Source organism: Telopea speciosissima, chromosome 11, assembly GCF_018873765.1.
Source record: "Telopea speciosissima isolate NSW1024214 ecotype Mountain lineage chromosome 11, Tspe_v1, whole genome shotgun sequence".
NCBI classification, from domain to species: Eukaryota; Viridiplantae; Streptophyta; class Magnoliopsida; order Proteales; family Proteaceae; genus Telopea; species Telopea speciosissima.
Genome location: NC_057926.1, coordinates 47,839,589 through 47,867,554, shown reverse-complemented (window position 1 = coordinate 47,867,554; position 27,966 = coordinate 47,839,589). Strand labels below are relative to the sequence as shown.

The following is a 27,966-nucleotide window of genomic DNA, read 5'->3' as shown; positions in this document are numbered from 1 at the left end:
GTGAGCAGCAACAATTGCAGATTCTACCTGGATATTAAATTTGAAATTGCATAACAATATGTACAGTAAGTGTGTTTGGCTTGTTCTGTAATAGTAACACAACCTGTATGGAGGATATCCTAAGATGCCTTCTTGCATTTGTACCTTCTGGCGCAGAAGACATAAACCACCAGGTTCAAGAAGCTGAGACCAGCAAGGAGCCAAAAGTAGTAATCAAGATGGCCCTCATTCAAGTTATTGGGTATCCACCCAGGGTTTCCACCTTTAGTTGTTATGGTTGTCACAATGGTCAGAATAAAGGAGCTAAGGTAATTCCCTAATGCAGTTGTGAGAAGTGACAAAGCACTACATAAACTACGCATGGCATCAGGGGATTGGTCATAAAAGAACTCGAGCTGTCCAATGAAGGTAAATATTTCAGCAGCTCCCACCAAAAAATATTGAGGTATCTGCCATAAAATACTCATAGGTACGGCCACCTTATGGTCCACCAAGTCAAGAGATTTTGCAATTTCTAACCGCTTGATCTCTACAATTGCTGCAACAGCCATTGATAGAATTGATATGATGAGGCCGATGCCCATCCTTTGCAACTCTGAGAATCCTCTTTCCTTACCTGTGATCTTTCTCGCAAGTGGAACAAGGAGTCTGTCATACATCGGGACCCAAACAATGACACTGAGCACGTCAAATGTTGATAATGATGCCGGAGGAATGGTGAAGGAACCGACAGTCGTGTCCATAACCATCCCTTGCTCCACAAACATGGTGGACATCTGAGCATAAACAGAAGAAAACACTATTCCAGTAGCCCAAATCGGAAACATGCGTATCAGAATCTTCAGTTCTTCCACTTGTGTTACAGTGCAGAGCTTCCATGGATTGGAGAAATCCCCTTGTTTAACATCTAGATCTGACACCACCGCAGCTTTGTCAAGGCATCTGTGGAATAACCAAGTTTGTCAAAGATCTTGCAGATAAAATTATCAATTTCAGTCACAGAGGCATGGAATTCAAAAAGATAAAACCTTCCAAAGTGTTGATTTGAGCATTCTTAAGATTTTTATAATATTTTATTAGTATATATTCATCATACATTACAGGGTTTAAGTATTGCATTCAAGGAAAATATTCAATAAAAAAAATAAGAATCTTTTGTTTTGGGTTTTGGGTTTTGGGGGGGGGGGGGTGGTCTAGGTGATGTTCGAGATTAGATTTGCACTTAGCTAAGTAATTTGGGTCCAAAGGCACTCAATATATGCCATTGCATATTTGTATCAACACAAAGACCCAACTTGAGTGACTCTACTGTTAATACAACAGAAATATTTTTGTATTCTCACCAGGTTGCTACTTCAGGACTGTCAACAGGTCAGACTTAAACTGGACCACTCTTGATCCCATCCGAATCCAATAAGGAAATTTTATAATTTGATAACCCCTAAAGTATCCCAATTCAAATCCAACAAGGATTCAGATATCCAATTCAAATATGAATATATGATACAATCAATTTATTAATACCATACCATTGGTTATGATTTTTTTTAAATCTGCTACGTTTGCAATTTTGTGCTATAAGATAAACTTCTGAGAGAAACAAAAGGAAAACACTTACATGTCACCAACTAACCAATCAGGAATAGTTGGCATAAAAAGAGTTACGGAATAAAAACAAAATAATTTAAGGTAAAACTATCAATCACCCAGGAGGTTGATATTTTGAAATCACACCTCACAGCAAATACCCCTACTTCCAGAATGATGTTGGCAATTCCAACAGTTGGATAGAAAGGTCAAGGTCTGGATTGGCCATGTATCAAATTTCAAGTTCAAATTCAATCATTTATCCTCCCATGTAATGGTATCATAATTGTCATAGCATCTAGGTGACCCAAGGCGTTGGAGGGGGGCTGGACGCAAGACGACACCAACAAGGCAACTAAAACGCCTGCCTAGGAGATCAAGGCAACACTAGTTGTCAAGGAGCCTGGATGCCAAGGTTGTCACCTAAGCAACACCTTGACAACTATTAATGGCATACACCACATGTATGCATGGTACTAAATCTCGTTTCGTTTCGGTGTTTCGGTCTGACCGAAATTTCGTCGAAATCTCGATCGAAATATGGTATTTTTCTGTGGGTGTAAAATGCCAAAAATGTCTGAGATTTCCGAAATTTCCGAAACGAGATGACCGAAATTTCCGAAATATTGCATTTTTTCATTTCGGACTTGTATTTCGTTACGGACAGGTCGAGATACTCGAAATATTCGATATCTCGACCGAAATTTCGCGAGTTTTAGTACTATGCATGTATGTCCATGCAACTCCCTCCCCTCTCGTAATGCCGTGCACCCTCTTCGTAACCTGGATTTTTTAGTGGTTTGTTTTGCCAATGGCCAATTGGGACTGGGATGACTTGAGGATGTCGGCAGGGGACCTTTTGGCCAACCTGACCACAAATTCGGTCCCCATCAGAGCCACGTGGAAGCTAGGTGACGTGTTTTGTAAAATTCCTCTCATGGGTGTCCCATAACATGCTACATCATCTTAAAGGGAAGAAATGGTTTACGTGAAATTTTTTCTGTAAACCATGTTGCATCTTTTCTATTACTGTTGTAGCTTTCATTATCAAGACATTTTAATTTGACAATTTTAAATTCCTTTAGTAACAGCTTAACTTTGAAAATTGTCCTCTTTCCATCCTTAAAGGTGAGTTGAACTTGTACTGTATATGCATATAGAACAAAATCATTCCTAACTTCTCTTTTCTAGTAAAAAATTAAGAGAATTAGAGGGAACTAAACTAACTAATTTACGACAGTTTTAATTCAACCAGTATAATTCTTAATACTTGCAGTTACCTTGCATATTATACATGTTCTCAAAGCTTATGAGAAAATAACATCACGTGTAAAAAACGAAAAATGGTCAGAATTTAACTGCCCAATTAGGAAACAAACTAATATCAAGGGTCCTGAAAAATCCACCATGATCAAGTTAATAAACACTTGCATTGATTTATAAGACTAAAATGTAAAGCAAATAGCATATTAGAGCCAGTGACTTAGGAATTTTTTAATTTTCCAGAATTAAGAAGAGTTTTATTTTTTTGGGGAGGGGGGTTGAGTAAATTAAGTAACGTAGGTTAAGAAGGCTATACTTGAGTTCATCACTATGCTCCAATTTCCGGCTCCCTTTGATTGCTGAGGTTTTGTCTGGTACTTCATAAAGCAAAGAATTATCTTGAGGGACCTCCAAGTTCCACTTTCGGATGGATGCAACCAAAACCTGGCACATTCTTGTAAGAGGGCTTCCTCCTGGTTTCTGAAATCTATATAAGGGTGTGCCTGAAAAGAAACTTATAATGGCAAGCCCCATAAACAGTGTAGGAATGCCAAAACCTAGTCCCCAACCAGCGTTGTCTTGAATCCATACGAGAAAACTACTAGATATAAGAGCTCCAATATTGATAGAGAAGTAAAACCAATTGAAGAAAGACCCTTTCTTCACTCTCTCTCTCGGATCAGTATCATCAAATTGATCTGCCCCAAAGGACGAGACGCAAGGTTTGATTCCACCAGTCCCAAGAGCAATCAGATATAGACCACAAAAGAAAATAGCATACTGAACTGGAGTAGCAGCTGGGCAAACAGAACCATCGCAGGAAGAAGGTCTGAAGACAGGAACTGAAGCTGACAGGGTCAAAGTACCCATTCCCTATACAGAAGTGCATGCAGTCAGCTGTCTAGAAAATACAAAGAGTTGAAAATAGAAGACAAGAAAATTGAGAAAAATAAATGAAGATGTATTATATGATGGCTGGAGGTACATCACCCTCGATGAACCTTAAATTCACACAAATTACTAATGGGCCAACATTTCAAGTGGTGTCCCCACTCATGGACAATATAGGGCCCGGAATAAGACATATTTCTAGCAGTTTAATGGATGTACTGTTTTCTGACTTGTAACCTTTTCCTCTTTTTCTTTTTAAATTAAGTATAACTTTGACCTAATTCCTTGTAGTCATCAAAGACTTATCTCTAAACAGGAAGGATAAATTTAACTTTTTGAGCTCGCAGGTGATGAATGTCAGGTAGAGTTCATTCTGGATTATAAATCTCATGTTTATCATAAACATTCTAAGCAAGAAATCAACATCCCACAGAAATTAAAGGAACAAAATTCCAATATATACTTACAATGAAGTAGATTGTGGAGAAAATTGCAATTGTCCAATATCTTCCCAAATATGAATCTGCTAAAACAGCCCCTATGAGAGGCGCAAGGTAGCAAGTGCCAGCCCAAGTGGTAACATTTCTTGCAGCAGAGACATTTCCTTCATGTAGTTTGTTCATGAGATATGTAACAAGATTTGTTGCAATTCCATAGTATGCCAAACGCTCGCAGCATTCGGTACCTGCATTTTGTTTCCAAGTGTCAAAGCTATGATGGACTCTAGCAGATGTTCAAACACGGTATGAACAGTGAGTACCCAAAATGAAGGGGCATGCTCTCCAGTTCCCAGTGTTCTGTTTCAACACAGGCTTCCCATTAACATCAACCGATCCATCTCCAGTGTATGGTCCTCTGCTACTACCACTCTGAAGTATACAAAAAAATAAGTGTATAGAGGTATAGTAATAAAAAGCTCCATAAAACTCTCTCCTTTTGGTATTTCTTTTCCTTCTTTTTCTTTTGGCGGTAGTGTCTCTTTCTCCTTTCTTCCCCCACCCCCCCATCCCCCTTACTTTCATTAGTATTTTTGGGGGGTGGGGGTGAGGGTGGGGGGTGGTCTCAATGGGATAGGAAAGTTCCAAAGTGAAATGGAAGAGTTACGGTAATCTAAAGAAGACAAATGGATGATAAACATATAAGCTTTACACATAGAAAATCTCATTCTTTTGCATTTTGATTTTATTGGGTGCAAAACATCAAATTCTGAAACGACACACTAAGGATATTATGTACAAGAATACAACGCATAGGTTAGTACCAGGATTCCAGAAAAGGCCCTATACACATAGAGAAATTCCTAAATATCTGCAAATTACTAAGGGGAAGATAGGTCAGGTAGAAGGACTCAAATTCATAACACCTCAGAAACCTATATATATGGATGCATAATTACAACCTTATAGTCAATAAATTCAACCATCTCACAAGCAATGTAGATACGTGGGCTAAAAGTCTAGATTAAAGAAAAGGGAAATCATAACGTTGAACCTCAGGCTTACTCTAAATAAATCACTCATCTTCAATTACTAAACAACTAACTTGGTTATATTATTAAACACACTTTATAATTCTTGAAGGGATATGGAAAGTATTGGGACTTTCCAACAATCCCAACAATGCTCAAAATTAAGATGCATCTGAAACTCTAATACGTAAATGCAGGTCTATGGTGGCTCCTGCTTCTGAAGGCCACAGGGTTGAGGGTTATAAAGGGATTTGTCAAATGAGGCCACTATTGGGAAGAAGAGTGTGATCAGCCATACATTTTGGGTTAGATTCTGTTTATTTTCTTCTCAGAAAATATGTATTACTTTATTACAACAACAACGATTTAGCCTTGTCCCAACTAAATGGGATCGGCTACATGGATCCTTGCCTCCAATCAGCGCTATTTGAGATAATACTTGATACAAAGCCTATGCTATGCATGTCTTTCCTCTCTGCAAATACGTGGTACTTTCCCTAATCTAAATCCTAAGGGACAGGGTTTATCTTCATTAGATTCATTTTGGGGGACAACCCTTGTGTTTAAACTATTGATGCAGCTTGGTCCTGATTGATTTGGATAAGTTCAAATCCAGCAAGTCAAACAGCCAATTTTTTTTTGCTTCAGTGTGGAGAAAGGATGAACTATGCCAGCTCCTAGAAATATCTAGAAACAGTATAGGTATTGAAATAGATTCTAACACTTTGAAGTTCTCTGGAGGAATGCTCTTAAATAGTATAAAACACACTGATCTCATACACCTGGAGAAACAAAGAAGTTAACAGGATTGTTGACACTTCCATGTTCATAAACTACACCAAATTCTTGCCCATGATCTGATATTTCCAAGCTTACAGAAAGGGGGGAAAATCTTGCTGACATGGCAACAATAGCAGTAAAAGGGTAAATTCATACGGTTGATATTATTGTTGAAAGTAAGTCAGTGACCATTGGGTTGCTTATTGTCACAGATCCATCCGATTTCAGAAAGATGATTGAGGGCTAATCATCTACGATGAGGTCAACATCTCAAAACATATAAATAAAAAGGGTATAAAGTGTCCTTAGTTGCTGAAATGGGATAAAATAGCCACTCCACCACTCCCAACCCATTGGTTAGCGCATCCACGAAAAGAATGTAAACGTACAGGCCTCTAATAATCAAAACATAAACGATTAGATAAAAACATCACAACCCAAAATCATTCTTCAATCCAGTGACTTTGTTGAGAAAGCCTCAGTATAGGATTCAATCTAAAATAACGAGAAAATGAACAGTACAGTTAAAGTTCAACCTAGTAGCTTGTACCCCAAATGAATTTGTGAGAAGAACATGAGAAACTAAGAAATTCTTTGATACGACTTCACCAAATACCACATAGGCTAAAAGATCATTGGATCAAACACCTGTCTTCCTCTGTAACAACTAGCCCCTGACCACCTTCCCTGCGCCCACCCCAACCCCAACCCCAACCCCAACCCCAGCCTTAAATGGGGTGTGGGAGTAAGATTAGAAAACAAAGAATGCAACACAACTTTTAGAAGCTCTAATATGATATATCTATGGGCCTATTTTCTTCCTTGTCCTTCACCAGCTCTATCAATTAGAGATGGTTACCCAGGTCCTGGGATTTCAATTTACTTCAATGAACAATTTCTTAGACAGACCCACAAAAAAGAAAATCATGAAAAGAAGAAATGGGTAAAACAACGCAACAGAACAACAACCTCGGATAATTGAAGGAATAAATTCAGAATTAGGATACACTGAAGTCCCAAACTCCCAATCACCCTTTTCTACAAAATCTATAGCAAAAATTTCTAACGCATAGAACCTGAAGAAATTAATCAAAGATGAATCGAGCTGACCTCTATGAGCCCATCTTCCAAGAGCACTCTCTCCTCCTCCAGAGAACCCATACAGCCTGAGGGGATTGTGGGGTTGTGGGGCAGGGGATAGAGCAAGGAATCCTTCTGTCTTTGCCTCTGTAGATTCAACAATAGTAGGTCTATCTATATATCTATAAAGATAATAAAGGAGAGAAAAGGCTATGGATACATTGATGAATCTGCTGATGTAAGGACTGGACAGACATTAACGACCTTTCCAAACTCCAACTAAAATTTTATCTTCATTCAGAATTTGAATAGTTTCCCAGATTTTACTTCAATCTCCCAAGAAAATTTTGTTACTTTGGGAAAGGCTATCCGGTTGCTGGGCATCTAAGAACTTGATAAATGTTTAGTGATAATACAATGAGAATCCATGATCAAAAGGGTCCCATTAAATTGATTCAATAGTGCAAAAAGATCAACTTAAAATTAGATCCATTTCTTTTTTATTTTCTCTTTTGGGTAGAAGTTCTTGTGGAAAAATGTAATTTCTATTGAATGTATTTTTACAATCTTAAAATAATATTATGAGAAAGGATTATCTGAACAGGAGGTGTTTCCTATACTTATTCACATGAAATTTTTTTTTTTAATTTAAACATAATCTTATGAGAGTAGGTGTAGAAAACGTCTCATGTTCAGGGAGACTTTTTCCTAATCTTAAAAAAATATCAAAGTCTTTCTCTTCTTTTATAATGACAATGGGCTGATCAAGCTAATAATATTTGTTTATTTTTTGGACCACCAAATTTTAGGTCTTCATTCCTCACTGTCTAGATAGAAGAAACAGCTAACAACACACGTAAGGTATTTTTTATTTATTTATTTTTTTTATGATTTTCATTAAAAAAAATTTGAGAGAGGATTCTATAAGCAAGTAGCATAGAAGATGACACCAATGAGAAAGTGTAGTGGAATGGTTTCGTTCAATGGAAAGTAGCGATATCATTTCACATGAAGAAGAGAGAGAGAAAGAGGATGCTACCTAACCCTGTGCTCAAAGAACTTTTTCCAAATATTATATACAAAAAAATTAAAAAATTTCTAATCATTATGAGAAATTTTTGTAAATATGAAGGTTTAGACCTATAATCAAACATTCCAAAACCTAGACCTAAAAGGACAATAATGACCCTATTTTTGGTAAATATGCGTGTGGGGGTACTTTGGTCTATGAACTCTTGTATATAGAAGACTACCATAAGCCACCACCCTTGCAACATTATTGATGTGATATTTAAAAATCCCACTGCAATCTTGTTTGGTTAATTTGGGATGGTGAACTTACAAAAGCTTAGGGGGCATCATTAATTGGTGGGAATTTGGTTATTATTCATGAGAAAAGTAACTTTACCTCAACATGTCCATCCAAACAAAACTCGAGTTCAAATTTGCTCCCCACATGGGGACGGGTGGGGATAGATCTGAACCCTCCATAGGGGTGTGGGACCTGCCTCTAAGATGTGGGACCCATGCCCCATGAAGGAGTCACATCAGTCCCCACCTGTTCCCTTGTGGGTAGCTGATCCGGACCTTCCCCTCTAAACAAACAGGGTAAAGAAAATTTTCTCCTTGCTAATTTTAAATCCTTAAATTATCACTGCTCCTTCCCCTCCCCGAAAAATTATCTTCTCCAGTTTTCTGTCTGGCCTAGTTCCCCAGTTCCTCTAATAAGGGGTGGATGGACCTCACCCGGGCAAAGTATTTGAGCAGGGGTAGGGTGATCATTCCAGCTCCCCTTGTTAGAGGAACTGAGGAACGAGGTCAGGCAGGGAACTGGAGGTGATAAAGATCTCCCCCCCCCCCCCCCCCTCCCCTCCAGTGGCACCCTCTAGCAGCGTCTCTTCCCACCTTCCACCCCATCACCATCTCTCTCCCCCCCCTCCCCTGAGAATGGATCATCTGCACGCACCAACAGGTGAACGTACATGAGAGAGCAAACTATTTGTTCTATTTTTACCATTTACAAAGGAACGAGGGGTTTTTATGAAAACAAAATTAAAATGTGATTGACTCTCACATGTACGTTCACCTATTGGTAAGTTCAGTTGGTCCATTCTCCCCTCCCCTTCCCTTCTACCATGAGGTCCGTTGAAAGAATCATAAACTAAACTACAAAAAGGATATGGATGAAATAAGAAACACACACATTCGTTGACACAAACAAAAGGTAGTGGTGGGGGATGACAATGTCAAAGGGACTGGTCTAGGCAACCTATTCAAAAGAGTTGCAAACTAGAAACTATGCATTTCTATAGTCTTTTATTAATGGGTAAAAGAGAAGAGGTTTAAATTATCTTGCTTTTGACTGTAGAATCAAATATCCAACTTGAAGACAAATATAATAGTAATTAATTAAATGTACAACTTGGTAACGTCTTTTTGAGAAAAGAGAAAAATGACAACTTTTAAACTGAATGAATCCCACCGGATAGAGTTTAACTTATCTTAAGAGATGGGGCCTGGTTATGGTTTTCTTATTAAGAAAACTATAAGAAGAAAAAGACCTTTCTTCATATATATGGGTGGGGCTCAAGGGATTTTGTTTTTTGGAGTTGTCTTCTCTATTGTTATTACATTAGTGCTTTAGATGAATTTATGTTGTAGATCATGAAAAAGTTTTGATTTGCTTTAGTCGGGCATGGCTTTTGAAAAAAATGTTTTGCTAGATGTTGAATAGAGGCTTTTTAGCATCGGGGTTGTTCGTGGTTTTCTGATAAGTCTTTCGGCGTGAAATGTTCAATGGTCTAAATTTGATTTTGTCTTGGACTTATCTTGTTTAAAATCCATTGTGATGATAATGCAATGGAAAATAAAAGATCAAGGTAATTTAATATTAGTCCAAATAAAAGACTATCAAACCCACACTAAGCCAATCCATATTAGACTTCTAATATAATTAAAAGACTTTCTTTATTAGACCAATAATATATTGAGTAAATTACATGTCACCCCTTGATTTTCAAATAAAACTCAGATCACCCCTTGGTTTAGACCCCAATATGACAAATTAGTCCCTACCGTTAGTTTTATGCTGTTAAGTAATGATGTCAGCTAGTTAAATAAATTTAAATCCCTAAACTATCCTTGACCAATGTTGAAGATGAAGGAAAGGTGGTAGTGTAAATTTAATTCTAATGTTTTAGTACAAGGATAAACTAGTCGTTTCACACCAATAACTAACAGCAGACTAACATCGTTACTGTAAAGGGGTGATTTGAGTTTTTTCAAAAACTAGAGGGTGTTTTGAGTTTGGTTTGAAAACTAGGGGGTGACGTGTAATTTTCCCTAATTTATTTAACCTGGTTTAGGATAGGTAACTTAATATTAGTCCAAATAAAACTCTAACAAAGTCTTCATACTTTTTCGATACTGACTTAGTTTATTTGACCTGATTTTGGCTATTTAAGCTAAGTGGCATATGTATTAGTATGTCTTTTCACACTACTCTCGGTTGCACCATAGAGGGTACTTACGGTCTTAAGGATCGTGTCAAGTGACATGACTAGCCCAATTGTTCCCCTAAGGTTTATATATTTTCAGGTTCATGATGCCATGTACAGTTATCTAGTTGATTGACATCTTCAACCAGTTGTCAGCGATGTAAAAGTTCTCATTCCTCTCGCCAATATTTTGGAATATTTCCAACAAAAAGGGTTCTTTGAGGTGACTACGGAGGATACACTAACCCTTTCTCCATCTATCTCACTCATATAAAATGACCTCTCTATCCCTCTATGAACGAAACTGGTTCGTCGCTCCTCATTGGTGCACTCCCTCCATCGCTTTGTTAGAGAATCCTCACCCTTCTTTTTAAAACTAATTTCCTTTCCCTTCATTCCCTTTACTTGCAACTAATGGAGCATATAGTTTTCTTTTCTAATGGTTTCACACATGGCATTTAAACCTTTTTTATAAGAATTCCCTGATCAAGTGGATTAGCCAATTCAGATTAGAATCGAAAGAGACCATTCCTGTTAGATGGAATTTTAGAAATGAAATCCGGGTCATATCTGCTCTTGAATACTAGATGGAATACTAATAATTGTTACAAAAGTAAAGGTAAATTTTGAAAAATGCCTTAACAAGTTGAGTCCATTTTTTGCCCACTCTTCATGTGGCAATTGCCTTAACTGCCTTAATGTTCTTCTGACTAGTGTATGTAAGTCTATTTCACTGGCATTCTGTTTATAGATGATCATTTCAAATTTATACCACTCAACCTCTGATTTCATATTTTACTGGCATTCTGTTTATAGAGTTCCAAAATACAGAGTACTACAATGATCTTAAAAAATCAACATAATTGAGCATTAATGCATCTAAAGAAAAACAATCGACAGCAAAGAGATATATACAGTCGAATTACACCAGAGGTGGGGAAAAGATTGTTAGGGTTTTGGATTTAAGCACACGGTTGCTTAAAGCAGTACACCCTGCATATCAAGTTTGGAATAAATAGGTTGCTATCTCAGCTAATATTTATAGGAAAGATTAAGGTTTTAGGTTAGATTGGCTATGTCCAGAGGGGCCCACCACAACCTGATTCCTTATTCAAGTAGACTTATATTAGAACATATAAAAGGGTATAAAATATACCCAACAAAGATACAGTCAAAACCATTGACAAGGTGAACAACAATAATTGCAGATTTTACCTGGATGTTAATTTTTAATTGCATAATCATATGTACAATACATGCATTTGGCTTGTTCTGCAGTAGTAACACATCCTATTTGGAGGATACTAAGATGCCTTCTTGCATTTGTACCTTGTGGCACAGAAGACATAAGCTATCAGATTCAAGAAGCCAAGACCTGCTAGGAGCCAAAAGAAGTAATCAAGGTGCCCTTCATTTAGATTATTGGGTATCCACCCAGGGTTTCCACCTTTAGTTGTTATGGTTGTCACAATGGTCAGAATAAAGGAGCTAAGGTAATTCCCTAATGCAGTTGCTAGAAGTGACAAAGCACTACATAAACTGCGCATGGCATCGGGAGATTGTTCATAATAGAACTCAAGCTGTCCAATGCAGGTAAATATTTCAGCAGCACCCACTAAAAAATACTGAGGTATCTGCCACAAAATACTCATAGGTACTGCCACATTATGCTCCATCAAGTCATGTGATTTTGCAATTTCTAACCTCTTGATCTCTACAATTGCAGCAGCAGCCATTGATAGAATTGATATGAAGAGGCCGATGCCCATCCTTTGCAACTCTGAGAATCCTCTTTCCTTATCTGTGAACTTTCTCGCAAGCGGAACAAGGAGTCTGTCATACACCGGTACCCACACAATAACACTGATTATGTCAAATGTTAACAATGATGCTGGAGGAATGGTGAAGGAACCGACAGTCGTGTCCATGACCATCCCTTGCTCCACAAACATGGTGAACATCTGAGCAAAAATAGCAAAAAAAACTATTCCAGTAGCCCAAATAGGAAACATGCGTATCAGAATCTTCAGTTCTTCCACCTGTGTTACAGTGCAGAGCCTCCACGGATTGGAGAAATCCCCCTGTATAACATCTAGATCTGACACCACAGCAGCTCTGTCAAGGCACCTGTGGAATAACCAAGTTGTAAAGATCATGCAGGCAACAAAAAATCAATGTGTGTCATTGAGACATTAGATTCAAAAAGATAAAACCTTCCAAAATGTTGGTTCAAGCATTCTTCATATTCTATTAGTATATATTCAACATACACTGTAGAGTTGAAGCATTACATTCAAGGCAAATATTCAATAAAAGATAAGATTTTTTTTTTTTTTTGGGGGGGGGGGGGGGACTAGGTGATGTTACGAGATTAGATTTGCACTTCGCTAAGTAAATTGGGTGTTCTACCGAAGCCACTCAATATACGCCATTGTATACTTGTATCAACCCCAAGACCCAACCTCCATGATTCTACAGTCAATACAACAGAAGCATTATTGAGTTCTCACAAGGTGGGACAGCTTTAGGATTGTCAACAGATCAAACTTAAACTGGATCACACTTGATCCCAATCGAATCCAATAAGGAAATTTTGTAATTTGATAACCCTTAGTGATCCGAATTCAAATCCAAAAAAGATTCAGATATCCAATTCAAATATGATCCAATCCATTTATTAATACTGTACCATTGGTTATGATCTTATCGAATCTGCTAGGCCTGCATTTTGTTATAAGATAAACTTCTGACAGAAACAGAAGGAAAACACTAGAAAGAGTCTTTTTTGCCCATTAGAGAAATAAACACGTGTTAAAAAATTCTACAACAAACTAATTAAAACAATGTATGTAATGGTAAACAAGTTTATGCTATGTCAATCAGATTAGACCAGGCCCTTGCAAAATTTCTATGATAAAACTGGACTGAGATTGGATCTCGATCAAGATTGCATCAATTGACAACCATAGGCAGCTTATCAACTTCCTCTTTTTTTTTCTTTGGTTACTACTCATTGCAGGGGTGGAGAGTGGTGAGGGAAGGAGGAAATAAGTGTCTTTATGCTTAGAACAAATCAGTAAATATTTACAGCACACTAAATACGCATTAATACCAACAATTAAGTAAGGGTGTGTCTGCTTGTACTGTTTGTAACCAAGCAGGTTACAAACAGAATTTGTAACTGGATTTTTTAACCCTCCATATAATGAGGTGGCACTATAATAAAGGGCCTAATGATGATGTGATCTCATAACTCTGTTTGTGTGTGTGTGTGTGTGTGTGCGAGAGAGAGAGATGCAGAGGGCAGGCCTCACCGTGAGACTTAACAGTAGGGGAGATGTGAGCAGGGGGGGCGGGGTAGGGGGAAGATTAGAGCGTGGGTGTCCCAGAATATGCCCCATAAATTTAAAGGGGCAAAAGGGCTTAGGTGATGTTTTATCTGTAAACCATGCTTGCATCTTTTCTATTACTGTGGCAGCTTTTCATAGTCTAGATCTTTTAATTTGATAAATTTAAATTACAATAATGACAGCTTAGCTTTGAAAATTCTCTTCTAGCCATTCTTTAATTAATCCATACATATATGTGTAAACCTTTTACTCTATGCATATTAAATAAAATTAATCCTAGCTTCTCTTTTCTAATTTATGACTATTTTAATTCAACAAGTCAATAACTTCTAAACACATGCAAGTACATTTGGTATCATATGTGTTCTCAAACCTTTGAGGGAAAGCTCAAATTTGAACCTATCCAAGTTACGAACCCACAAAGGCAAGACTACAGAACAACACAGCTGAAAAAGAAAACAATCAGAATTTAACTCCTCAATTAAGAAACAGAGTACAATCAAGGGTCCTGAAAAATCCACAATGACCAAGTTAATAAACAATTGTGCAGAATTATAAAACTAAAAATGTAAAGCAAATAGCATATTAGAACTAATGACTTTGGATTTTTAAATTTTACCGAATTAAGAAGAGTTTTTTTTATGTTTTTGGGAGAGGAGTAGAATAAGCAACATAGGTTAAGAGGGATATACTTGAGCTCATCACTATGCTCCAACTTCCGGCTCCCCTCAATTGCAGAGGTGTTGTCTGGTACTTCATAGAGCAGAAAACTGTCTTGAGGGACTTCCAAGTTCCACTTCCTGATAGATGCAACCACAACCTGGCACATTCTTGTAAGAGGGCTTCCTCCTGGTTTCTGAAATCTATAAAAGGGTGTGACTGAAAAGAAAATTACAATGGCAAGACCAATAAACAGAGTAGGAATGCCAAAACCTAGTCCCCAGCCAGCATTGTCTTGAATCCAAACAAGAAAACTGCTTGATATAAGAGCCCCAATATTGGTAGACCAGTAATACCAATTGAAGAAAGATCCTTTCTTCACTCTCTCTCTTGGATCAGTATCATCAAATTGATCTGCCCCAAGGGACGAGATGCAAGGTGTGTATCCACCAATCCCAATAGCAATCAGATATAGACTGCAAAAGAAAATAGCATATTGAGCTGGAGTGGCGGCTGGGCAAACAGAACCATCGCAGGGAGGAGGTCTGAATGCAGGAACTGAAGCTGACAGGGTCAAAGTCCCCATTCCCTATACAGAAGTTCATGCAATCAGCTGTCTAGAAAATACAAAGAGAAGAACATTGAAGACAAGAGTAAATTGAGGGGGGGGGGGGGAATGAAGATGTGTTATATGATGAATGGAGGTACATCAGCCTCAATGAACCTTAAATCCACACAAATCATATAGGGCCCAACATTTCAACTGGTGGCCCACCATCATGGACAAAATAGGAGTGGCTCAGAATAAGATGGAGATTTTAGCAGTTCAATGGATGTACTGATTTCTGACTTGTAACCTTTCCTCCCTTTCTTTCTAAATTATGTACAACTTTAGAAAAATATGAAGGGTAATCCCCTTATGGGTTTGGGTGGTTTGTCTATTTTGAGTGAGCTCAAGTGCTTTCGGGTTTGGGGTAAGGCAGCTATTTGCCTACATATTTTTCTAATAAAATCCTAGGGGCCAACCTGGGTCCCAGATAATATTCGGGTTAAAAAAAAATGTACAACTTTGACCTAATTCCCTGTAGCCATCCAAGCCTAATTTAACTTTTTGAGCTCACAGGTGATGGATGTCAGGTAGAGTTCATTCTGGATTATAAATCTCATGTTCATCATATACATTCTATGCAAGAAATCAAGATCCCATGGGAATTAATAATTAAATTAACCAAACAGGAACAAAATTCCAATATATACCTACAATGAAGTATATTATGAAGAAAACTGCAATTGTCCGATATCTTCCACAGTATGAATCTGCTAATACAGCCCCTATTAGAGGTGCAAGGGAGCAAGTGCCAGACCAAGTGGTAAAATTTCTTGCAGCAGAGACATTTCCTTCATGTAGTTTGTTTGTGAGATAAGTAACAAGATTTGCTCCAATTCCACAGTTTGCAAAACTCTCAATGCTTCTGGCACCTGCATTTGTTTTCCAAGTGTCAAATCTATAATGGACTCTAGCAGATATGCAAATGCAGTATGAACAAGAAGTACCCAGAATGAAGGGGCATGCTCTCCAGCTCCCAGTGTTCTGCTTCATCACAGGCTTCCCATTAATGTCAACTGACCCATCTCCTGTGTATGGTCCTCTGCTACCATTCTGAAGCACACAGAAGAAAAAGTGCATGACGGTATAGTTGTAACAAACTCCATAACCAGCTCTCCTTTTGATTTTCTTTGCCTCTTTATTATTATTATTATTATTTTTGAAGGGTGGTTGGGGGGAGGGGAGGGGGATCGTCTCAACGGAGTAAGAAAGTCCCAAAGGGAAATGGAAGAGTTATGGTAGTCTAAAGAAGAGTTATAGGTGTATCCATGTATGCTTTTTTATATCCAAACAAATGCACACTGCTCCAAGTAAACTTCATCAATCGCCTTGTCATCATCATCTCTTTTCTCAAACATGCCCAAGTAGGGAATTTAATTAACTGTTAACACCAGCTCAATTGTACACCGTCGAAAGTAATTCCATTCACATGGATTAATGGCTTTGACTCTTTATGACTTCGCAACCATTTAAACATTCTCAATGATTGATTAGACTATATAAATCAACCAGTGTGATCAAATATTGTGAACAATCAAACAACATTGATTAAATGAAATAAAAAAATCTTGTGTTTGAGGTCAGATTCTCTCAAGAAATCTTTGTTTTCCCTCTTATATTTGTCATCAAAATCCTTACAGTCAATTTATGTACCATCCCACAAGCAACATAGTTAAATGTGCTAAAAGGAAAGATTAAAGAAATGGGAAATCATGACTTTGAACCTCAGGCTTACTCTAAACAAATCACTAATTTGAACTACTAATCCAAGTAACTTGGTTATGTCAGTTATTAAACACACATATAATTCTGTAAGAAACATAGAAACCATTTCATTTTTGGGAGTTTCCAACAATTCCATCAATGCTCAAAATTAAGCAGCATCTGAAACTCTAATGCAAGAATGCAGGTCTACGGTGGCATGAACATCCTACTTCTGATGGTCACAGGATTGAGGTTATAAATGGATTTGGCAAAAGAGGCTGCATTGAAATAGATGCTGAATTTTTGAAGTTCTTTGAAGGAAAATTCTTAAATTGTATATACCAGACCAATCTCATCTACCTGGACAAACAAAGAAGTTGAAGGATTATTGATGCTTCCAAGTTCATAAACTACACCAAATTCTTGCTCATAATGACCTGATATTTCCATGCTTACCAGAGGAAAAGAAAAGGATCTTGCACCTCATCGTACAGGATAAATTGTCACTCCATTACACCCACCCATGAAAAAAAAATGTAAATGTACAAGCCTCCAATAATCTAAAAGTACATGATTAGACAAAAACACCGCAACCCAAAAATATTCAATCCAGTGGCTTGGTTGGGAAAGCCTCAATATCTGATTCAATCTGAACCAGTAATAAAATACTGAGAAAATGAAAGTACAGTTAAAGTTCAAGCTAGTGGCATGTTTGTACCACAAATGACTATGTGAAGGAGAACATGAGAAACTAATATGATATATCTATGGCCCCCTTTTCTTCCTTGTCCATCACTATTTCTCTCAATAGGAGATGAATACCCAGATCCTGGGACTTCAATGTACTTCAAAATAAACAATTTCTGAAACAGACCCACCAAAAAGAAACTCCTGAAAGAACAGAATTGGGTGAAAACACGGCAGAACTGTCGAAAAATGAATCCTAAAGCGATGCAGAAAAGAATGAAAATCGCAAACAACAATCACACAATGAGCACAAGGATTTATGTGGTTCGGCTAGATTGTCTACGTCCGCGGTGAGATAAGATCTGTTTCACTAACAATGGAGAATAGGGTTCCAGCCACTCGCCGAGAAAGTACCCTCGCTACATATTTATAGTGAGACCCTATACAGAAATTTTACCGAAATACCCATATAGTCCTTAACTGCCTCTTAACGGCCCTTCGGAATCAACCCACAAACAACATCCTCAGTTAATTGAAAGAATAAAATCCAGAACTGAGATTCACTGAAGTCCCAATCATTCTTTTCAAATAGAATCCAAAGCCAAAAAGTTTTAACTCGAAAAATCTGAAATTTAAACAACAAAAGGACTAAAATAAATCAGATAAATCGAGCTGACCTCTATAATCCCAAAGAGCAACCTCTCCTCCTCCTGAGAACCCATACTTGTGATTATCAACAAAAGTTTGGGTGGGTTGTGTGGAGGGGGTTTTGGTTGGGGTGGGGAAGGTGGATGAAATCCTTTCTATCTGTTGATTCAATAACAGATGTGGTATACAGAGAAGAGGACCGGCCATGGATATATTTATTAGGAATCTGCTTATGTAAGGACTGGATATGGAGCAAGGACCTTGCCAACTAAAATAAGATTTCGTCATTCAGAATTTCATTATTATATAGAACAACAGTTACTTTGGGAAGGGACAACTGGTAGTTGGGCTGATAAGAACTTTCTAACTGTTTACTGATAAGATGAGAATACATGATCAAATGTTTCTTCCCATTAAATATAATTACTCTACAGTTTGATGTATAACCACATCATCAAAGTCTCAAGTGATTGCTAACTTACCTTCCATGCTTAATTTTCTTAAAAGAAAAAAATTAAGTTAAAGAAGATTTAGAGAGAGATCCCACTCCCAAAAAATAGGAAATTTTTGTAATCATTACTAATATTACTGTATAAATTTCATATTTAGTTAGTAATCAAATATTTTACATGTAAATTTCATTTTACTTTTCAAATCCTAGGGATTTGGATGCAAAGTAATGTGAAATTTAATAACCAAATATGGAGTGATTTGAAATTCCTGATATAATCATGTAAGATAATGATTACAAAAATCTCTTTTTTAGATGTGAAAATTTCAGTTCCTTTCCCTCAATTCCCTTTGCAACCAAATAGAGCCTTAGAGGTGAAAAAAAAATTCCTCCACATTGCCAAGGGAAAAATTTTATTTTTTCTTAGGAAATAATGTTATACGGTAATACCCATCAATCTTACTCTGTAGACTATAGAAAAACAAAATTAGAGAAGGAAATACCCTTCATGTTGCCAAGGGGAATTTTTTTTTTTTTTTTTTTTAACTCCAATTAAATTAACTGCAAATGACTTTTTATAGTAGGATAATTGATCTGACCATGAAATTGAAATTCCGTCAAAATACAATCCAGAAAAGATGTTAGGCACCCCAATCTGCCCAATGAAAATCAGTCTTCCATTTACTTGATGTTTACTAAATAATGAAAATTTTCCATCCCTATCCCTTTCAAATGTATCTTGTCATATGGTTATGCAATTAAAATTTTAGCATCTAAGTTAGAATGCAAGTAAATATTTACTCTTATAAAATGTGATGTGGTCTTGTGGGTATATGTATGACACTTCAATTATAATTTCATTTCAGAATTTCTGGGAAATTTTCATTATTTAGTAAAAATCAAATAAATGGAAGACTGATTTTCACTGGGCATTGGGGTGCCTAACACCTTCCCTAGAGTGTATTTTGACGGGACTTGAATCTCATGGTCAGATCAGTTATCCTATGAAAAGTCATTGGAGTTAATTTAATTGTAGGTTCTAGACTCATGTGAGTGTTAGCGTCTTTTCATACGGGAAGGAGAGAACTCCCGCACAGAGTTCTTTTTTCCCAAATATTTATTACAAAATTTACCTTTAAAAGGGCCAAATAGGGATACGTTTGAAAGGAATAAGGAATGGATTATGTTTGCTAGAGTGCATAATCATTGTGTATTCTCCACCTCGAGTTTAGTACACAATATATAACAATAGGGAAAGAGAATGCTACCTAGGTGTGTGCGGTGTGCTGCCCCTACGCCCAGACACAGAGATGAGCAAAATGACTGCTGCACCCCTGGGAATTTCCGCCTTTTCATGGAAGTGCAGTGGTCGTTTCACTAGCCCATGTGTCTAGGCACCGGGGCAATACACTGCATGCACCCAGGTAGCATTCTTTCTCCCATAAACAATAATACATTAAGAAATCCAAAAAAGAAATGAGAAATAAAAAAAGAAAAAGAAAAACTTAAAATGACAGAAAAACAAAATTATGTATAATCTTATTGCAGACCTTATTGTACAATTACACCTTAGGTGAGGAAAAATATAACTTGTCAAACCATCGACAAGGTGACCAGCAATAATTGCAGATTCTACCTGAAATGATGTTAAAATTTTAATTGCATAACCATATGTACAGTACATGTATTTGGCTAGGCCTGTAGTAGTAATGCACCCTGTTTGGAGAATTCCTAAGGAGCCTTCTTGCATTTGTACCTTGTGGCACAGAAGATATAAACTATCAGGTTCAAGAAGCCAAGACCTGCCAGGAGCAAAAAGAAGTAATCAAGGTGCCCCTCATTTAGATTATTGGGTATCCACCCAGGGTTTCCACCTTTAGTTGTTAGGGTTGTCACAATGGTCAGGATAAAGGAGCTAAGGTAATTCCCAAATGCAGCTGTGAGAAGTGACAAAGCACTACATAAACTGCGCATGGCATCGGGAGATTGTTCATAAAAGAACTCGAGCTGTCCAATGCAGATAAATATTTCAGCAGCCCCTACCAAAAAATACTGAGGTATCTGCCACAAAATACTCATAGGTACTGCCACATTATGCTCCACCAAGTCAAGTGATTTTGCAATATCTAACCGCTTGATCTCTACAATTGCAGCAACAGACATTGCTAGAATTGATATGAAGAGGCCGATCCCCATCCTTTGCAACTCTGAGAATCCTCTTTCCTTACCAGTGAACTTTCTCACAAGTGGAACAAGGAGTCTGTCATACATTGGAACCCACACAATAACACTGATTATGTCAAATGTTAACAATGATGCTGGAGGAATGGTGAAGGAACCGATAGTCGTGTCCATAACCATCCCTTGCTCCACAAACATGGTGAACATCTGAGCATAAACAGCAGAAAACACTATTCCAGTAGCCCAAATAGGAATCATGCGTATCAGAATCTTCAGTTCTTCCACCTGTGATACAGTGCAAAGCCTCCATGGATTGGAATAGTCTTGTTTAACATCTAGATCTGACACCACGGAAGCTTTGTCAAGGCACCTGTGGAATAACCAAGCTGTCAAGATCTTGCAGGTAAAATTTTTCAATGTCAGTCGCAGATACATGAAATTAAATAAGATAAACCTTCAAAAATGTCAATTCGAACATTACTTTATATTCTATAAGTATATATTTGACATACATTGTAGAGTGTATTACATTCGAGGAAAATATTCAATGAAAATAAGAATTTTTTTTTTTTTGGGAGAGGGGGACTAGGTGATGTTAATTTAAGAGGTTAAATTTACTCTTTGCTAAGTAAATTTAATATTCGAGGAAAATATTCAATGAAAATATTTTTTTGGGAGAGGGGACTAGGTGAAGTTAATTTAAGAGGTTAAATTTACTCTTCGCTAAGTAAATCAAGTGCTCTACCAGAGGCACTCAATAGACGCCACTATATATCTGTATCAACCTGAAGACCCAACTTGCATGATTCTACAGTCAATACAACAGAAACATTATTAACTTCTCACAAGGTGGGACGGCTTTAGGGCTGTCACCAGCCCAGACTTAAACTGGACCACCCTTGATACCATCCATATCCCTTGATTCCATCTGTATCCAGTAAGGAAATTTTGTAATTTGATAACCTTGGCGATCCGAATTCAAAGCAAACAAAGACTCAAATATCCAATTCAAATATGATGCAAGCCATTTATTAATACCGTACCACTGGTTATGATTTTATCGAATCTGCTAGGCCTGCATTTTGTGTTATAAGATCAATTTATGACAGAAATAAAAGGAAAACACTGGAAAAGAGCATTTTTAGCTCATATGAGAAATAAACACATCTTACAAATTCTAAAACAAACAAATTAAAATAATGTATGTAATGTCAATCAGAGTAGACCAGGCCTTGCTAGATTACTGTGATCAAATTGGACAGAGATTGGATATCAATCAAGATTGGATCAATTGACGGCCATAGGCAGTTTATGATAATTCCTCTTTTCTTTTTTGTTTACCCCTCATAGCAGGGATGGGGGGTTATGAGGAAAAGTGGGGGGGGGGGAATAAATGTCTTCAGGTCAACCTGTCCCCAAAATTTGGGCCCCAACAGAGTCACGTGGCAGATATTTGATGCTAGGTGACATGCTTCGTAAATGTCCTCTCATGGGTGTCTCATAATATGCCCCATAATGTTAAACAGGCAAAACGGCGTAGGTGATGTTTTATCTGTAACACTTGTCTGCATCTTTTTTTATTATTGTTGCAGCTTTTCATAATCTAGATATTTTAATTTGATAATCTTAAATTTCATTAATGACAGATTAACTTTGAAAATTCTCCTATTTCCATTCTTTAATTAACTCATACATATGAATGTGTAAAATTATACTGTATGCATAGATAATAAAATTAATCCTAATTTCCCTATTCTCATACAAAATTAAAAGAATTAGAGGAAACTTAACTAACTTCTTTACGACTATTTCAATTCAACCACTCTAATTAAACACTTGCAATTCCTTGGGTATTATATATGTTCTCAAAGTTTAACCTATCCAAGTTACAAGCCCACACAAGCAAGAAAAAAAGAACATCACAGGTAAAGAAGAAAACGGACAGAATTAACTCCCCAATAAAGAAACAGAGTAATATCAAGAGTCCTGAAAATTTCACGACCAAGTTAATAGACACTTGTGCAGAATTATAAAACTAAAATGTAACGAAAAATACATATTAGAACTTGTGACCTAGGATTTTTAAAATTTTCCTGAATTAAAATGAGTTTTTATTTTATTTTATTTTGGGGGAAGGGGAGTAGAATAAGCATTGTAGGTTAAGAGGGATATACTTGAGTTCATCACTATGCTCCAATTTCCGGCTCCCTTCGATCGCTGAGGTTTCGTCTCGTAGTTCATAAAGCAGAAAACTATCTTGAGGGACCTCCAAGTTCCACTTCCTGATAGATGCAACCACAACCTGGCACATTCTTGTAAGAGGGCTTCCTCCTGGTTTCTGAAATCTATATAAGGGTGTGCCTGAAAAGAAAATTATAACCGCAAGGCCCATAAACAGAGTAGGAATACCAAAACCTAGTCCCCAACCGGCATTGTCTTGAATCCAAACGAGAAGACTACTTGATATAAGAGCCCCAATATTGATAGACAAGTAAAACCAATTAAAGAAAGACCCTTTCTTCACTCTCTCTCTCGGATCAGTATCATCAAATTGATCTGCCCCAAAGGATGAGACGCAAGGTTTGATTCCACCAGTCCCAAGGGCAATCAGATATAGACTGAAAAAGAATATAGCATATTGAGCTGGAGTAGCATCTGGGCAAACAGAACCACTGCAGGGAAGAGGTCTGAAGGCAGGAACTGAAGCTGACAGGGTCAAAGTACCCATTCCCTATACAGAAGTGCATGCAGTCAGCTGTCCAGAAAATACAAAGAGAAGAAAATTGAAGAACCAAGTAAATTACCGGAAAAAAAAAATGAAGATGTATTATATGATGACTGGACATACATCATCCTCAATGAAACCTTCAATCCACACAAATCATGAAGGACCCAATATTTCAAGTGGTGGCCCTTAGCCATACAAGCCTAATCTCTATACAGGAATGATGAGAAAATTTTAAAATTTTGAGCTCAGAGGTTATGGAGGTCAGGTAGAGTTCATTCTGGATTATATATCTCATGTTCATCATATATGTTCTATGCAAGAAATCAAGATCCCACAAAAATTAATTATTAAATTAACCAAAGGAACACAATCCCAATATGTACCTACAATGAAGTAGATAATGGAGAAAACGGCAATTGTCCAATATCTTCCCCAATATGAATCAGCTAAAACAGCCCCTATGAGAGGTGCAAGAGAGCAAGTGCCAGACCAAGTGGTAACATTTCTTGCAGCAGAGACATTTCCTTCATGTAGTTTGCTTGTGAGATAAGTAACAAGATTTGCTGCAATTCCACAGTATGCCAAACGCTCACAGCCTTCAGTACCTGCATTTTGTTTTCCAAGTGTCAAATCTATAATGGACTCTAGCAGATATGCAAACGCAGTATGAACAGTGAGTACCCAGAATGAAGGGGCATGCTCTCCAGTTCCCAGTGTTCTGCTTCAACACAGGCTTCCCATTAATGTCAACAGATCCATCTCCTGTGTATGGTCCTCTGCTACCATTCTGAAGCATATGGAAGAAAAAGTACATGAAGGTATTGTTATAAAATGCTCCATAACCCTCACACCTTTGGTTTTTCTTTTCTTTTTTTTTTTTGGGGGGGGGGGGGGGGGGTGGGGGAGGGAGATGGTCTCAATGGAGTAGAAAGTTCCAAAGGGAAATGGAAGAGTTATGGTAGTCTAAAAAAGATAAATGGATGATAAAAAATATAAGCTTTACACATAGGATAGATCCCATACTTTCGCAGTTCGGTTCTATAGTGCATAAAACATCAAATCCTGAAATGACACCCTAAGGGTATATTACGTGTTGTGCTTTATTTCCAATTATGACAATGGTTAGTATAAAAGTTACAGACTGAGAGTACCACAAGGCAGATTAGCTCTTTGTTTTTTGTTTTTATTTTTTTTATTTTTTTAAAGGTAATCTTTCTAAAGCATTATATAAAAAGTTCAAGTGGCTTGATGAATTTATATATCAAGGATATAATCATTTCTCTTTCTTGCAGGTAATTCATGATCAATTTCTGCAAGACAGGTTAGTACCAAGAAAAGGTCCTATACACAGAAGGGATTACTAGATTTCTGCAAATTACTAAGGGGTAGACAGGTCAGGTAGAAGGACTCTGCAATTAACTGAACCAAATTCAAGTCAAGTCCAAAACCTATATATATGTTATGCACCTCTCTCTCTCTTTGTGGGGGGGAGGGGGGAGAGGATGTAGCTGTACACAAGTTTGCTTTTTTGGTGTCCAAACAAATGCACATTCATCAATTGCCATGTCATCACCATCTCTTTTCTCAAAGATGTCTTATGTAAGGGAATTTAATTTAACTGTTGACACCAACTCAATTCAAGTCAAGTCCAAAACCTATATATATGTTATGCACCTCTCTCTCTCTCTCTCTTGTGGGGGGGAGGGGGGAGAGGAGGATGTAGCTGTACACAAGTTTGCTTTTTTGGTGTCCAAACAAATGCACATTCATCAATTGCCATGTCATCACCATCTCTTTTCTCAAAGATGTCTTATGTAAGGGAATTTAATTTAACTGTTGACACCAACTCAATTGTACATATTGTGCAACAATTCCATCCACATGGAATTAAAACATTCTCAATGATGATTTTGACTCTTTATGATTTGGCAACACTTAAACCATTCTCAATGATGATTAGACTGTATAAGCAACCAATGTGATCAAATCTTGTGAACAATCAGATAGCATTGATTAAAACAATCATTGAGATAAAATCTTGTGTTTGAGGTCAGATTCACTCAAGAAATCTTTGCTTTTCCTCTTATATTTATCATCAAAAACCTTGTAGTCAATGTATTGAACCATCCTGCAAGCAACGTAGTTACATGGGCTAAAAGGCAAGATTAACAAAATAGGAAATCATGACTTTGAACCACAGGTTTACTCTAAATAAATCACTCATCTTGAACTGCTAATTCAAGTAACTTGTTTATGTGAATTATTAAACACACTTTGTACTTCTTTAAGGGATATGGAAACCATTTCATTTTTTGGGGGTTTCAAACCATCTCATCAATGCTCAAAAGTAAGATACATCTGAAACACTAATGCGTGAATGCAGGTCTATGGTGGCATGAACATCCTGCTTCTGATGGCCGCAGGATTGAGGGTTATAAAGGGATTCGTCAAATGATGCTGGTGTTGAGATAATTGAGGGCTGTAAAGGTGCATTGAGTATGAGTTGCATAAGCCCACTGCACAGTTTGGGTCAGATTCTGTTTCTCTTTTCTTCTCTGCACATATACAGTACTTTCTATAATCTAAATCCTAAGTGACGGGGTTTTTCTTATTAGATTCATTTCATAGGGGACAACCCTTTTGTTTAAACTATTGCTAGTGTGGTTTTGATTGATTTGGGGAATTTCAAATCCAGCATATCAAACAGCCAAGTTTCCTAATTCGGTCTGCGGAAAAAAATATGAAGTACATCAACTCCTAGAAATATCTAGAAATAGTAGAGGCATTGAAATAGATGCTGAACCTTTGGAGTTCTTTGGAGGAATATTCTTAAATTGTATGTACCAGGCCAATCTCATCTACATGGAGAAACAAAGAAGTTAACAGGATTGTTGATGCTTACAAGTTAATAAACTACACCAAATTCTTGCCCATTATGATCTGATATTTCCATGCTCACAGGAGAAAAGAAAACGATCTTGCACTCCAACTACAAAAGGGTATATAGTGTTCTTAGTTGCTTAGACAGGATAAAATTTCCACTTTATTGCTCCCAGTCCATGATTAGAGCATCTATGAAAAAAGAACAAAAAAATTGAAAATGTACAGGACTTCAATAGTTTAAAAGTAAACAATTAGAGAAAAACATCAAAACCCAAAAATAATCAATCCAGTGCCTTGGTTGAGAAAGCCATAGTATATGATCCAATCTGAACCAGCAATAAAATACTGAGAAAATGAAAGAAAGTGCAGTTAAAGTTCAAGCTAGTGGCATGTTTGTACCCTAAATGGCTTCTGTGATGAGAACATGAGAAACTAACAAGTTCCTTCTTATGATTTCACAATATACTACACAGGCAAAAAGATCACTGGATTCAACACCTGTCCTCTGTAACAACTAGCCACACACCACCTTCCCTGCGCCCACCCTAACCTTATAAACAAAAAGGGGTGTGGGAGTCTCTCTCTCTCTCTCTCGGGATTTCAATTTACTTCAAATGAACAATTTCTGAAACTTACCCACCAAAAAAAAGAAACTTCTGAAACAGCTGAAATGGGTAAAACAACACAACAGAACAACACCCTTTGAAGAATAAAATTCAGAACAAGGATACAAATCTAAAGCAGAAGGTTTTAAAGTATAGAACCTGAAGAAATTAATCAACAAAAAAGAATAAAAATAATGCAGATGAATCGAGCTGACCTCTATGAGCCCATCTTCCAAGAGCAATCTCTCCTCCTCCATAGAACCCATACAGGTGACTATGAAAAAAAGTTTGAGTGGATAGGGTGGAGAAGGGGGAGGGACGAAGGAATCCTTCTGTGTGTTGATTCAATAAGAGTAGGGCTATAGAGATGAGAGGATAGATCATGGATAACATTGAGATAACTGCCGATGTAAGGACTGGACATCTGAGCCAACGACCTTTCCAACTAATATTATATCTTCATTCAGAATTTCAGTTTAGTTTCCAAGATTTTTCTTCAAACTCCCAAGAAATTATTTTTGGGTAATGAGAAGAAAACAATTTTTTTTTCTGGTAATGAGATGAGAATACAGGATCAAATGGGTCCCACTAAAGTGATTAATTTGTGCAAAGGATCAACTTCTTAACATAAGATCCTTCTCCATTGGGTATAAATTTTGTTCTCTATTTTTCCATTGAAGTTCTCTTAACTGTCCTCTCAGCCAGCTTTAAATTAAGTACGTATGATTGTTGGGTCACAATTCGGATGATTAGTGCACGGTATTGGAAGTATTGGTCAACTCAGAAACTGATATAATACCGGATTGGTATTGATATAGATCGGTCGTATCAAATAAATTTGTCCTTGATTCTTTTTTAAAAATAGGTTTTTTTAACCATCTTACTCTTTTTTTATA

At 37.2% G+C, this 27,966-nt stretch overlaps 1 protein-coding gene and 1 long non-coding RNA gene across 8 annotated transcripts; both read right to left on the bottom strand.

The window, feature by feature from the left end:
• Position 1: 1 nt before the first annotated feature.
• LOC122646374 (protein NRT1/ PTR FAMILY 8.3-like) lies at positions 2 to 27,537 on the bottom strand. Of its 7 annotated transcripts, none has more exons than XR_006330606.1 (6): positions 27,286 to 27,537; positions 24,264 to 24,369; positions 23,970 to 24,187; positions 23,029 to 23,585; positions 11,807 to 12,693; positions 2 to 32 (listed from the first exon to the last, which is right to left on the bottom strand). XR_006330606.1 is itself a non-coding variant. In XM_043839923.1 (6 exons), the coding sequence occupies exons 1-6, from the start codon at positions 27,334 to 27,336 to the stop codon at positions 120 to 122; spliced, it is 1,755 nt and encodes a 584-aa protein (XP_043695858.1). In that variant the 5' UTR covers positions 27,337 to 27,536; the 3' UTR covers positions 20 to 119. The 7 variants fall into 7 exon arrangements, 6 of the variants coding, with proteins under 6 accessions (XP_043695858.1, XP_043695857.1, XP_043695856.1 ...); XM_043839923.1 differs by having other exon boundaries at positions 20 to 262; positions 12,014 to 12,693; positions 27,286 to 27,536; XM_043839926.1 differs by lacking the exons at positions 2 to 32; positions 11,807 to 12,693 and adding exons at positions 20,843 to 20,991; positions 21,027 to 21,224 and having other exon boundaries at positions 27,286 to 27,520.
• Positions 17,754 to 18,159, bottom strand: LOC122646381. Its single transcript, XR_006330607.1, has 2 exons — positions 18,088 to 18,159; positions 17,754 to 17,813 (listed from the first exon to the last, which is right to left on the bottom strand). It is a non-coding gene; the product is annotated as an uncharacterized LOC122646381 (long non-coding RNA).
• Positions 27,538 to 27,966: the final 429 nt, after the last annotated feature.